Consider the following 15,198-nt stretch of genomic DNA (forward strand, 5'->3'; position numbering starts at 1 on the left):
AAGCTCAAATGACAGCAGGCCTCTGACCACATCTTGACCCACATGTTGAAGAGAATAGAAGGTGAGTACACTCTTACCATGCTGAAAAATCTTGGCTACCCCAAACACATAAAGCCTTTGGGAAGAAATACAGTTTCTAAAAGAACAATCAGTATGTTCTGAATAGATCTAGACATATACATGACCAGATCACATACAGTCGTCCTCAAATGTCTTCACACCCTCCCGTGAAAGAAGGAAAAAATAGCTGTCACTGAAATAAGTTGAAGTAGAGTAATAATAAATAAAAATGTAATGAAAATCATGACATTGCTTTAGAATTATGGTTCAACAGAAATATATTTTTAAAAAAACAAGAAAGTCGACAATCATAAGGCGAGGACCCATCCATCGCTGCTTGTGGTTTTAATTTATTTTATTTTTACATTCAGCCTTTAAAAAGCCATTTTCAACTGGACATTTAATAAATAGGTTGTAAAAGTAATATATGCAGTCAAGTGTCATTTGTCTCCCGGAGAGCCTGTCCCCGCTGCTGAAAAAAATCTGAGAGAAAACACTGTGGCTTGACACAAGGCGGCTTATTGTGGCTGTACATGATCGAGCGTGGCAACAATCACTGCACCTCGTGTTTGACCTCACCTTCAACGTCCACAGGACCCTGGTAGTTTGCCAGCATGCAGCAGCAGAACCATACCTGGTTCAGTGTGTCTGCCAAGGTGAGAGGAGCAGGAATACCCCAGATGTTTCAGTCTTTCATCTGCCCATGCGCGGTACAGAGTGTACAATCCTGCTATAATAATGGTCCTTTCCGTTTCCTTTTTTTACTACATTTGGCCATGGTACTTAAGAAGTGGAAATATCAGTTTGGCCCCCCAGAGGAAGGCCTTCTCTGTCACAATGTCAGCAACAATAGGCCTTACATTTAGTAATGATGCTTTGAGAAACATTAACAGACAGAGCTCCTGTCATAAGTTAGGACAAGTTTTAGCTCCTTATAAAGTTCACACTGGTGGGGGAGCTGTGAAACAACATGTAAAGCTGCTTCAGTTTACAGCTAGAGCAACAAGACAAACAGCAGGCCTGCTACTCTCTGCCACCACTGTAGCTGTGAGCTAAGCTAGCTGAAGCCACAACATACTTTTACCTACTTCCGGTTGGCGCCCACGTGCTGCGTCTCCCTCCATGCTTGTAGTTCCAGGTCAGGACGCTTCTACTTCCGGGATGAAACGCGACATAAACAAACAGTTTCACCGTGGCGGTTGTTTCTGAATCCTGACGGTGAAAAACGGGGCTCGCATGTGCGGTTTTCTCCGGTTGGACTGAGCAGAGACGGTTAGCATGGTGAAGTGCGTGGTGTCCGGCTGTCCGAACCGCGTGCAGAGCGTGAACCGGGGCATCTTCAACCGACCGCAGAAGAGGTTCTTCAGCTTCCCCAAAGACCCGACGAGGGTCAAGGTACGAACACATGACTGCAGATAAAACACAGCTGCAACATAGCTGCTCCAAAAACAAGTGTTCCCTCTTTTTCCCTACGCTAATTCCTACCGGCTAACGTGATGCTAACGTGCTACCTGTTCAATGAACCCATTGATAAGCGTTAGCTCCGATGCTAACTACACGTTTGTTTTTATAGCAAAGCATTTTCCAGAATCCAGAATAAACTATGTACCTAAATATAAGGATTTGTCTCTGTCCTGGCAGCTGTTTGTTTCTGCAGCCAGGGGTCGTAGAAGTATTAAAATCATGTAGTTTCGTTTCAGAAACAATACTTCTTTGTGTAATGATGTAATGTATTACTGGTCCAAGCCCTGCTATGAAATACAAATAAAATCTAATCACAGAAGAGCTAGAAAGTCCAACTGTGCACTGAGGGGCGTTATATTTTATGTTGTTTTCCATTTTATAGCTGCCATGCCTTATAAACATGAATACCAGAATAACAATATTTCAAAACCATCAAGGATGATGTCAGTTAAAAAATAATGTGAGAGAATTAAAATGAAAAAAAAAAAACAAAAAGAAAAAAGGGGGGAAAAAATTATAAAGATAAAATCAACGTTATTTATGCAACACTTTAAAAGCAATAAAGTGCTCCCCAGTAGAAAAATAAGAATTGGCATTACAGATTAAGCTGACAAGTTTAACCCTCATGCTCCATAAGGACATTTTTTCCTTTTTGATTTTTAGATCATTTTACCTGTATGAGTGATTTTGGCATTAAAATGGTAAAGCAATATTTTTAGTGAATTTTGACATTTTAACACATGCTCCAATAATGCATCAGTAACAAACCATGTATGCAAAAAAATTACACTCAGGACCTTTAAGATAAAAATGTCCCCGTTGAAACCCATTAAAACGGCTCTTTTTGACCCCCGATTAGTACATCATTAAATCATGCATTCTGTGTTATTAGGCTTTCATTCTGAAGTCTTTTTTTTACTGTTTTTTGGTATCACCATTTGAGGTGTAGACACACACTCTTTTTATGTCAGTGTTTAACTGGTAACAGTCTCATTCTGTTCTGTTCTGTTCTGACTTCACTATATTATGTTATCAGATTGTTGCTCCTGATGCAGTGACGTGTACGTAGCGTTTTAATGTTGTAGCTGGCTGACATGAAGCCAGTGTTCACTTCTTTGCTGTTGAGTTGTTAAATCTATACCAAGGTATCAAATTTAAGTGCTAATTATCTCATTTATATGCACAGCATTTATGTGCAACTAGTATATGTCAATGACAACTCAATGCAAGGAGGGAAAAAAAAGTATTCATTCGATAAAATGAAAATTCTGAAAAGTACAACCAACCCAAACCTGCTGTTAAATGACTGTACTCAGGCCTTTTATATTGTTTTCCTCCATCATGGATTCCTTTGTATCCCAGTCAGATTTTGTGTGCCTTCTGTTTTGTTAAAGTACCTCCGTTTTCCTGAAATATTTTTTTTAAACAGGACCCGAGCATGTTTTAACACTGACTTTTGTTTGTTTCCATTCTTGTGATTTTGGTTCACTCTGTGGTACATTTTGTTTTTAGTCTCAGGAATATAGACTCTCCTGCTTTATTAAACTATCTAATAAAATGTTAGTATCATAGCAGTATATTATGGATGCTGTAATTTTGTGCTGCACTTACCAGGTCTAAGAGTCCAAATGAATCATGCAAATCTGGGACATTCATGACTTCACCCACATATTATTCTGATTGGTCCAAATTCAGGAATTTTAGCAACAGAAGGTTCTGTGTCTTAGATGAGGTGCAATTTGAAGCCTGAGTTTGCTGTATTTGTTCCTATCTCTTACCGGAACAAGAAAAATAATCCAACCAATTACGATCAGTAAAGACGTCCAGTGACACTGATGACTGTGTTCAGGTATGGCTGGCAGCGCTGAGGGAGCCGGACAAGCAGGACTCTGAGGAGCAGCAGATGATCTGTGAAGACCACTTCCTGCCGGAGGACATCTCCAGCAATGGGATCAAAAGCGATGCCATTCCCATCATGCCCCCCTGCCTAGGTGGGCCCATGGGCATGATCAGCCCCTGGGGAGCCGAGCTGTCTGACGAAGAGGATCAGTGGGCTGCTGGTGGTGGTGACGATGAGGATGAAAGTGTTGAAGACGAAGGTGAAAAGGACGTTACTACAAAGCCTTCTGCGTCAGGACCTCCTGCCTCAGCGCCACCAAAGCCGGTTAGAAAACTGTCCCTATTAAATTTTTTGTAAGACGTGCACTGCATTAAGCAGCTTTATAGTCCTAAAATAAACTACACTAACACAGATACTGTAGGTTGAAGACATAGTTGAATGGTAAAGTACTTCTCTAATACAATCTGTAATGAGGACATGAAAATACAAAAATGTTACTCAAAGATAAACAAAACCTTTGACAGTCTGCTGGTAGACTTCAGGTTGTTTTATTTATTTTTAACTTGTAGATTCTGACCTTTAAAATGCAACCACAATAACCTTGACCCGCTCTGTTTTCACTCTCTGAATTCCAGGATCCAGTTGTCAAGAAGGCTTCAGCAGCTAAGACGACCAGGTGAAGAACAACTTCTCTGCTTGTTTTGGTGTTCAACTTCAGATACGTTTTATGAATTAAATGTAGTTCAAGTAAATGTATTTACTCGTATATAATTCCTGTCCAGAAGCAGGTGTTGAGGAGGGATACTTGCACACGTTGCCATACAGTGTGTTTTACATGAGCGTGACAGGAATCCAACCTGAAGTTCACTGAGATATTTTCTCAACTCTTTCTTTCCAGTGACCTCCTGCATCAGAGGACAGAGAAGAGTCAGACCAGGACATTCACTCGACAGGGTGTGTGCGGCTTTATCTTGACTTCATTATTGTTACTATTAGTTTGCTGTAAAAACTGTTTGCAGCATCATCTGGTTATGGAAACTCTGTTGCCTTAGAGTACATCAGAAATGCTTCACTTGTCTGTAGTGAAGTGCTACAAACTACAACTCTTTCCACTGCGTCCCAGCGACCTCTGAGCAAACTGTTAGTCAGAAATACAGCAGAAGATGAACTGCTGTGTCCGTTTACAGTGTAGCTAAGCACACTTGTGTTGTTTAGTTAAGTGGTCGGTTGATATTCAGCTTTTTTCCTTCATGTAACTGATGTGATTTCATGCTTCACACAGGGACAAGTAGTTTTCCAGGCAACAGGAAGTCACAGTAACAGGAGTTTATTACGATGCTAAGGAGTTGTGCAGCCTGCTGCTGCTTGCTAACAGGTCCTTGTGAACAGTCAATATAGAGTAATTAGGCGCTTGTATTGTGAAGAAGTAGCATTAGGTAATGTTTAAGATATTTGAAAGAAAATCCATCACATTCTGACAGATGATAAGTGATTTAGAAAATAATCTTTAGTTCGGCCCTCATTGTAAGATTTAGGATTTTAAAGTAATTCACGGTTGAGCTTTTACTCAGAAGATGTGGGTGCTGTTGTTTAATCCTTGTCTTCCACCTCTAACTGTGCTGCACTCAGACGTGTCCCTGGGACTGCTGACGGAGCGTTTCCTGGATCTGCTGCTGATGGCTCCAGACGGCTCCCTGGACCTCAGGCAGGTGACCTCCAGCCTTCAAACACGTAAGCGGCGAGTCTACGACATCACCAACGTCCTCAACGGCATCCAGCTCATTGAGAAGCAGTCGGCCAACAAGATCAAGTGGATGTGAGTGATCTGACTGAGTTGTTACCCACTGTGTACGGCTGTGATTTTATGATTGCATCTTCAGTCGTGTTTTAATCTCTCCTGTTGTTATCATGATTTTTCTAACTGATATTGTGATTTCATATGCAATATTTAAGCTTCAGTTCAGTATTGACTATGTAATAGATGTAAAACATGTGGTGGAGCATTACTTGGTGAGATACCATCAACAGCTTGACTGTCACACGAGGAGGCAGCCATGAATTTATAAAAGGGCTTATAAAAGAGTTTAAACTCCACGTCAGATGCACTTGATCATGTATATCCTCATTTGCAGCCTGTGTGATTTGCTAACTGCATCGTTTGAAATGGCAATTTTGATTTGAAATTGATAAATTGATGAGCTATACCTGTTTTACTGTATAGCCTCGCTGTTCCTCTTTTTTTATTCAATAGATATTGATTTCAGACCAAGAAACTAAATCTAGTGGTAGTTTTTTTATTATTTTTTGGCAATTATCTGCTAACATACTTATCATAAATAGTTGATCAATCAGTTAACTAGTCATTTATCAAATACAGAAATGTTTGCTTTAAAAAAAAAAAAAAGTAAGAATTTGGGAAATGTGATGGCCATTGTTATTTTCTGCCACTGAACATTTAATTGTAAAAACAATCCAGAAATGAAGTAATAGTGAAAATAATCATTGTTGCAGCCCCAATAAACAGCATTTGGGATGACTTGAAATTGGATAATATCAAATTGAGTGAATATCTTCTCTGTGTCACTGACTGTACCGGTATAATTTCCCAAATTAGATCACTAGATTTTAGAAATCATTTCTAATGAATTCAGTCTTTTGTGAAGAATGTGTGTGTGTGTGAAAGGGATAATGTGTAAAAACATATATAGTATCTTGAACATAAAAAAAGTTGCTTGTTTGATCTCTGGCTTTTAACCACATCTTACAGTCTTCCTTCAACACATCAAGTTTTCTTTTAAATTCTCAAGTAAAACGGTCGCCTGTCGTGTAACCCAGCTCTCTGACTGCTGTCTGTCCAGAGGAAGCACTCCCATCTCCAGCTTTCTGTGGAAGAACCAACAGAAGTTTAAGAGGGAGATGGAGAACCTGAAGCTGGTGGAGGACACGCTGGACACCCTCATCAAAAGCTGCGCCCAGCAGCTCTTTGACATGACGGACGACCTCCAAAACTCTGCATATCCTTTCACATCAAATGAAGCTCAGAGGACACCAGCAGGATCACGACTGCTAACTTTAACAACCAAACCTAACAGCCTGAAACCCAGAGCTTTCCTGTTGCTTTGTATCCCCACCATGTTTTACAAGCCAGGACCTTTTGGGTAGAATTCACTGACACAGTTCTGACACCAGGAGGAGCTGTCACTTTGAACGACTTTTAAACATCAGTTGCTAATCATTGCATTGTTGCCATCTGCATCAGTGCTAAACTGCACACAAATCAGCCAGTGAACATAGTGGAGCAATTAGCAGCTAAACAGATATTTCTCTTAGGTGTTAATTCTCCAGGTAAATTAAATGCTAATGCGGCACCAGACCTGCTGAATGCATACACAAGCAATGGTCTGCTAACAAGTTTCCACTGTCATTAAAGCTAATGTTGTGCTTGCGCTGCCTTCAAGTGGCCAAAACACAAGTTACTGCTGGTCATGTAGGTAAAACAGAGTGTTTTTCATCCAGTATTCACAATACCTGGTGCATTATTCCCATAGTGTTAATGCTGTTTTGTGACACTTTAAAATGTAATCGTGGATGATATTGAAGACAAACAAGGACGCAGGAACAGGTTGTCAGCCATGTTGTAAACAGTCAGCTTAACTCAGGAGGTGGATAAAACTGTTTTCTTTAACGTTTCCTGCACGTCGGCCTACGTGACTCACGAGGACATCAGCCGGCTCGGAGCTTTCCAGGAGCAGACGGTGATTGTCGTCAAAGCTCCAGAGGAAACCAAACTGGAGGTTCCTGCTCCTAAAGAGGTAAACGACCACACGGACGATTTGAATTTGGCGCTGTCAAAACAGTAGAAAGACTAAAGAGTTAGACCTGAAGGAGGTGTTTGGGATTCCTAAACAGCACTTGCTTTATTTTTCAAGACTTGAACTTAACTATAGGGTGTATTGATTTTATAACTAGTAAAATGTTTTTTTTATTAGAAACATGTTTGATCTCAGGCAGTAATGATTACAAAGTATACTTAAGTTTTCATAATATTAAAATGTAGACATCGGTGATACGATAGATCTTTTTTTGATATCAGTTAGCCCCTGTAGGTGACGCATGCAGGGGCTTGGAGGGAAAGTTATCATCAAGATGACTCTGCTTATGTTTATGTGTTGACGCAGGACAGCATCCAGGTCCATCTGAAGGGCGGTAAAGGTCCCATCATGGTGCTGACGTGTGACATCGAGACAGGAGAAGCTGTGGCAGAAGAGAAGAGCGGCTGCTTCGTAACGCTAAAGGAAAGCCGGATAAGGACGTCCTCGCTACACACAGGTAACAACAAAACGTAGTGTGTTAAAGGCTGAACTATTAATGACGGAAGCTGCTGCATGTTAATGTTTAGTGTGGTAGCCCTGATATTATTTAAATCCATCCTCCTAAATGATGTTACTCAGCTCTGTTTGTCCTGAGTGTTGAGCTGCTCTGTGTGTATATATCAACCCAATGAAGATGACAAGTGGGTCTTGTCTCCAGCACAAACAAAACGTTCTGTTCTGTGACAGTTTCTAGGCAAACAGTGACACCTTGGAGTTTAGGTAACTGCCAATCTTTTGTTGATGACAAGGCAGGGAGGAAGGATGTCAGTGCTAGGAAATGGTGTTTGGCCCTAACAACAAGGAAGAGGAGCACACCCCTTTTTTCCTTACATGTGTTTTGATAGGAAACACTCCTTTACTTGTCCTGCTAAGAAAGTTTCTCTGAGATACCACTAATACCAAGGAGACTAGTCCGCTTCAGTGAAGTATCTTGTCTTTCAGTCAAAGACTTACGATGTCCCCCGGTAGGCTCTTGAAGCTCCCAGAATCGTTTTCTCTGACAGTCAGTGTTTTTCCACACTGTCTCTTTGAGCTCATCTGTGGCAGCTGTAATTCTTTGCTGTCTGACAGATTTTCTCCCTGCTTCATGTCTGCAGGTAGGAGATGCTGTGAACTTGTTTTCAATTTTCACGTAACACTCACTGTAGGAGATTGTAATTCCACTGTTACACTCCACTCTAAAAGAATATCTGATGTTGTCAACGCACAGTTATCCACTGAAAACCTTCCTCACCACACAATCTAATTTCCAGAGGAAAAAAAAATCTTGTCTCGGTATGGTAGTTGGTTGGACAGATGGATGGAGGTATTGTCATCCTGGAGGAGACCCCTCTAATCAGGATAGAAACGTTTCTTCACAGGGTAAAGGTGATCATTCAGAACAACATTACATTGATTTGCAGTTACTCTAACCTCGAAGGGGACAGAAGGACCCAAACCATGACAGCAAAATACTCTCCTCATCATCACAGAGCCGCCTCACTGCAGGGGATCTGGTCAGTGTACCAGGTCTTACCTCTAATTTGTCGTCCATCTGCATTAGAATTCCATTGACTAGAGAGCTGTAGAAGTGCTGGTAGGTGGATTTTTACAAACAGAGCCAGGCTAACAAATTGCTCCCTGCTTCTACTCTTTATGCTAAGCTAAGCGACCTGTCCTCCTTAACTGATTCATCACATCAGCTGTTTGCGCTGAATACAAAAGTCAACCTGCTAACATGCTCACAGTGATGCACATACTGATGTTTAGCAGATATTATGTTTGTCATGTTCAGCAGCTAAGTGGCATGTGTTAGCATGCTAACATTAGCTAATCAACCTTAATCATGAGGCACAGCAAAGGCTGATGCTAACGTCAATAATGCAGGTTGTTTGGACATACGAGGTGTGTCACAAAAGATATATTTCAAACCCAAACTACGAGCTTTCCTCTTCAAAGTAATCGCCCTGGAGTATATAACTGTGATCTCAGCTCTCTGCAGCCATTTAGCTTTTTTCCACATGCTTTTATATACATGTTCTCTGTTTCATGTCGTCAAACAATGAGCACAGAGCAATGAACCAACCTCAAGTTTCTGGTCCGGTTGGGGAAAACTCCATCAGAAGTAGTGGGATTGCTGCAGCAAGTGTATGGAGATGAGACGATGTCATGCTCACGTTTTTTTGAGTGGTGTAAGAGGTTTAAAGAGGGAGGCGAGGATGTGTAGGATGACCCCAGGAGGAAAAAGGCCTTCAACCAGCAAGACTGAGACCAACGTCGAGCGCGTCAGGCAGATCGTGCGTTTGTTTCTTTTAGTGCACGAGAAGAGGGGAGAGTTGTGGCAGGACAAGTCGTGGCTGCTTCACCATGACAACGCACCTGCTCACAATGCCCTGAGCATCCCACAGTTCCTGGCTGAGAAGATCATCGCCATGCTGGATCAACCTCCCTACTCACCCCACCTGGCTCTGTGAGATTTTTTCCTCTTGCCCAAGCTCAAGGGGGTCATCAAGGGGACCCACTTTGAAGACGTGGACGACATCAAGATGGCTGTGACAACGGAGCTGTGGAGGATCCTGGAAGAATCCTTCCAGAAGTGCATGGCATCGTGGCAGAGAAGGCTGGGGAAGTCTGTTAGACTCCAGGAGGATTACTTGGAAGGGGAAAACTTGTAGTGTGGATTTGAAAATATCTTTTGTGACACCAGTCCTGGAACTTTTCTGACACACCTTGTAAGTCGAGGTATTGAGCTGATAAGAAAAACAATCAAAGGATTAATTAAAGTTATTTGGATTCATCCCGAAGGGGTCATGAACATTTGTACTCGAGTTTATTGCAGTCGATCTTCTTGCTGTTAAGATATTTCAGTCCAAGTGGTGGATTTGGAGGGCTAGTCTTACCAGCACAGCTAATAAAAGCATGTCAGTGCTGTCTGATGGATACATTATGGAGTAGAGACTCTTTTTCCTTAAACAACTTTTTGCATTTGTGTTCTGCAGTTCCTTTTAATGAACTGACTATAATATCATTATACTGTATATGTGAGGAAAAAGGCTCCCTCTAGTGGCAACTTTTTTCCCCAAGACTTGATCACCAGCTTTACCACTCTGCCTCCCCCGATGCAGACTGTGGACCAATTAGACCAAAGCCTGGATCTACTTTTTCTCTCTTGAGCAGTCTTGAGTTCGCCACAGACCAGAATTTCATATTATTATTACTATTATTGTTGTTGCAGAGTGTTCGAGTCCACAGAGCGCCGTGCAGAGCTCGTAACCACCAACCGACCACCAGGAGACGCCAGCTGTCTTCAGAGTTTGGACCGACCAAAAAAAGAAATAAATAAATAAAAACACACAAGCCTACAGAGATCGCCAGGTGTTGCACAAAGACTGGAGAGACGTACTAACTGTCACAGGAAGTTGACTCAGCTGATATCTGTTTAAGCAGCGAAAACACATCGAAACCGTGACAAGGGAGCAGTGTTTATGGATTCGTTTTTATTTGCACCGTTTTTATTTTTTAAAGCTTTCTGGGGAAGAAGTCATGTAAAGGACGAATGTGTGGACTTCGTCAGTTTGACCTGGATGACTGCAGTTTTATTTTTGTACGAGAGATAACTGAGAAGTGAGCTGCTGTGCTTCTGTACTGCAGAGTTTTTGGAGGCCTTGTATTATATGCTACGGTCTGACTTCCTGACTTACATTTGCTGTATAATATGTTACTTCTTTGTTTGTATTTTGTGTTTGTATGACTCTTCTTTGTGTTGTCACTATTACGATGGTTACATCATGGTTTGGACAGTTTAGTAAACACACCTCCAAGATGCTGTAATCAATAAAAAAAGAAAATCTCGTATGAAACTGTAAAATTAGTTTATTTATTTTGCAGCTGTAAGATTTGAATTCCTAAAGCAGCAGAGCTTGTGGAAGACGTGCATCATTGTCAGTGTGGACACTCTAATGAGATGTGGCTCAGTGTGGCAGCAGATAAAGCCCGTGGAAATGTGACGCGCTATGTTGCTGCTGGAAAATATGATAGATCTCAGATAAGAGTTTTTACAGGAGGAACAAAATCACAGTGTTTAAACTTCCCTGCCTGCCGTCAACGATCACAACTTTAAATCAGTTCATTTGCTTTAATTTAAACAAACTGTCTTCATGCATTTCATTTTACAGTCATGCCTTCTGTTAAGGGAAATAACACTTTAAATACACAATACGCCCACCTGACAGGGTTTCTTTCGGCGTCACAAATGACTGTCATTGTTGTTTATGCAGCTTTTATGAAACCCCAAGTGAGTGAGTTGACTCAGATGGCAGCACAGGAGGACTTTATGACAGTCCTGGATCGAGATAAGTGCAGCGATCACTGAAATTTAAAGCAGATCCAAACTAAAAATAAACAGGCTGCACGTTATTCCCCTGTTGAAGTGGGGAAATGTGATAAATTATTTCTAATATTAATAACAGTTTGATAGAAATAGCTTTAGTTTTAGAAACTTCTGTCTAGCTGCAGTCAGAGAAAAGAAAGATGAGTCATCCACAATGAAGTGCGTCGTGTCCATAGACTGCATATATTATATATGAAGAGCTCATTTGCAAAAACAGATAACTCCATCTTCACAAACCTTCAGAAAACCCACTTTTGAGGCAATATCACTCAATCTTAAGTTATCTCTATTGTTGTCATTTCTACTGAGTCAAATCCACTCAGCTTCACTTTGATATTATCTCAAGCAAACATTTTTTTCTGAAAATCTACAAAAATGAAGTTATCTGTTTTTGCAAAAGAACGCTTCGTATATTTTACAATCTATGGTCATGTCAACCAGTTAAAAGGCAGCAGTTGAATGAAGTGTATGGAAAGTCAATAGACAAATCATTTAAAAGTGCATGAAAAAAAATGAAATAAGGTACAGACCCCAGTTTGAGTTAATTCCGGTGAACACAAGCATCCAAATCAATGTCTGTCGCTGTACTCTTAGTTTGAGTTTGTACCTTTCTTTTTGTATAAACATCATCGTCTCTAAAACAACTACCAAAGTGCTCTTAAGTAATGTTTTAAACCACTTGGTGTTTGTAAGTGAGACAATGAACGACTGCACTGCAGCAACACATTAATTTGATGAAAAGCCCACACAAGCCGCAGTGGTTGGAGAAGATTGAAATCTACCAGTTGCTGCCTGGTAACTGACTTTGTGGAAGACACTGTTTCAATAATTGATGGGGATGACAATCGTCTGATCCTTTTACAACAGCACCACCCAGTGGACAGACTGCATCACTGCAGCGTGATGAGCAGAGCTGCTGCTTTTCTAAAATGAACCACAGGAGAAATGCAAGAAGGGAAATCTAAAGCAGCAGGAGTTATGTAACAGTGGGTCTGTGGCTTCATTGTCTTGGATGTGGAAGTTATGAACAGCTAATTGTGTCCCACGACTGCACTAAATATCATTATGCATGTTCTAAAACGATGGTCAACCTCTACAGTTATCCCTTCACTTAAAAATGTGCTCCACTTCCTGTTGTATCATTTGGATGCCTGAGCTTAATTATTCAGAAGGCCAGTTTGTTTTTACCAGTCTTCTGCTCATTTGAATGTACCAGCAGGATATTGTGACATCAGAACTAACGTGGAAGCCAATGACGGTCCAGCATGCAGCTTCCACTGTTTGTCATTTGTTTACTTGAATCCCCATCAGTTGCTACCAGAGTACCTACTATTCTTCTTGGGATCCACAAAATACAACATCAGCCCAAAACCCAGAGTCGCCTCACACCCACCTGACAGATGACACCTCACCTGCACAGAACCCAGTCGGCTACAAAGGCCGTTCTGGAGGATGTGAGTGACGATGAGTAACGATGGTGATTCTAGCAATACACAGAGAAGATAAAATGAAATAAGGATGAAACACAACTGTTTCCGCTCAGGATGAAAGTCCTCAGAGTCGTAAAGCAATGGAATAGAAATGACTAATTATATAAAACCAAGCGAGACCCCTGGGAAGGTCCACAATACGACAGCAGGAAGACATGCGTACACCAGAATATAATCACTGTCAAACTAATACAACATTTTATTTACTTATTGAGGAGGAATAGCAGGATTTGTTGGCTCTCTTTATTTTTTTTTAGGGAACATATTAGAGTATATTAGTGTATAAAACCATTGTCTGCATGTTTGCTTTGTTCATATTCCACAACCACATCTATCACTGACATATAAAAATCATTTTGTGTATTTACATTTAAAAACAACAGCAAAAAAACAACAACTAGGAGTGTTGTTTTTACTCTGTCCTCAAACTTCCAGAAATCCAGTAGAGAGCATCACACATGCTCTCTATAAATGAACTGGAGCGATGCAGTAATAATCAGAGCAACTTGTGTTTAAAATAAAACAAGCTTTGCATTTATATTCTGGATTTTTCAGTAAGGAAAGTGGAGTATGTGTCATTTTAAGCGATTTGAACAGAGTCGTTCAACTCTTAGGGGTGAAAATGGCACAAATTATTCGCTCAAAGACATAAAGCCTTATTGGAGTGCATCTTTAACATATAAAGTATCTCTAATTTTTTGATGAGAGTGATAATACTGTATATTTGTCTACATAATAAATAGATCCTTAAATAGAATGATTTGAAAAGTCGTCGTATGAGACACAACATGTACAACAGAGCACAACATCATGTGGATGTACTTGTATTCCAGTGTCCTTGATCCAGTCTGTTCAATATGTGGATATTAAATGAATTTACATATTTTTGTGAGCCACTGAAGGGACTCATTAACATTAATTGTGTCCCCGTAAATCCAGAGAAGCTTTTTTGATTCACTCACAGAACCGAAGGGGTGAATTCATGTCAGTGTGCATAATTTGTACTTCCTTTTCCACCTCTCATAAACATACATTAAAACGGCTCCTTTCCTGCTCTGATATGAACACAATGAATATGGAACAGAGGGTAATAGAGGAAATGATACTTGATTGTCTCTCATTTTGCCTATGGACAGGGACATTATGGCAGCCAGGCTGTATGTGTTTGTGTGGCATTGCTCAGATACTGGTTCCCATTTCTGCCACCACAACATCCAAACCTCCACCCTGCAGCCAGAGTCTCTCCTCCATCTATCAAACTGGCAGATCGTCCCCACACAGAGCTCTGAGCTGTCGCACATTTTAGGGAGGGTTTTTTTTTGCGGAGGACGCTTTCATCCAGAGCAACTCGTGCTGACACTGACAGGAGCACAAAAACAGGCTCTGTCAAGTTGTCAGACCACCGATACTACAAGTAGCCAGGTAGGCCAGGTGGCATAAGAAAATCTCAAAATATTAAATAAAACCAAAAAGAAACAGCACACATGTGGCCAGAACTCTCCTGAAAAGTTTACATTTGAGACGCTCTCAGTAGAACTCAACTTTATTGTGAAATGCTAGTCGCAGAGGGTTACTTAACTGCACGGATTTCGCAATTCACTTTAATGTCGTGTCAGTCTAATCGCACAATGCAGCTCGACTGCCAGGAGTTCATCTGAGTTTTGCGATGTTGTTCTAGTAGTGATTAATATTGCCTGAAGCTTCAAGCAGAGACATGAGCTGCAGAGGTCTGGTAAACGTACTTCTTACTAGCTCCACGCCCTCTGACTGTTTTCATTTTTAAACTACTCCAAGTCTGCAAACAATTTATCAGCAAACTTGTCTTTAGACCTAAACTGAAGTGACATCACTGGAGCACATCTATCAGGCTTAACATGTGTGAAGAATTAAACGCCAATGTGTAAAACTGGCAGAGTTTTACACATTGTGATACGTCTCATTGTGATTCTGCCATCTGGTTATCGCAGTAGTCAACAAAGTGAGGAGCTTAGGGTGGATGGATGGGTTGACAAAAATTTAGACTTTAACTCTGGGCTCCACTCTGCATTTCCTTGATGAAACTGAAACTTTATTTTTTTTTAACCCTGATCTTACCATAACCGT

At 40.8% G+C, this 15,198-nt stretch overlaps 1 protein-coding gene across 1 annotated transcript; it reads left to right on the forward strand.

Moving 5' to 3' along the window:
- The first annotated feature begins 1,255 nt into the window (after nt 1–1,255).
- On the forward strand, nt 1,256–11,083 carry e2f6 (E2F transcription factor 6). The gene is made up of 9 exons (XM_008299831.1): nt 1,256–1,455; nt 3,374–3,688; nt 4,000–4,040; nt 4,263–4,318; nt 4,994–5,180; nt 6,223–6,378; nt 7,062–7,176; nt 7,543–7,693; nt 10,451–11,083. Exons 1-9 carry the CDS (start codon nt 1,339–1,341, stop codon nt 10,486–10,488), a joined length of 1,176 nt encoding a protein of 391 aa, XP_008298053.1. The 5' UTR covers nt 1,256–1,338; the 3' UTR covers nt 10,489–11,083.
- The last annotated feature ends 4,115 nt before the right edge of the window (nt 11,084–15,198 follow it).

Source organism: Stegastes partitus, unplaced genomic scaffold (genome assembly GCF_000690725.1).
Source record: "Stegastes partitus isolate 25-593 unplaced genomic scaffold, Stegastes_partitus-1.0.2 Scaffold1470, whole genome shotgun sequence".
Taxonomy (NCBI): Eukaryota; Metazoa; Chordata; class Actinopteri; family Pomacentridae; genus Stegastes; species Stegastes partitus.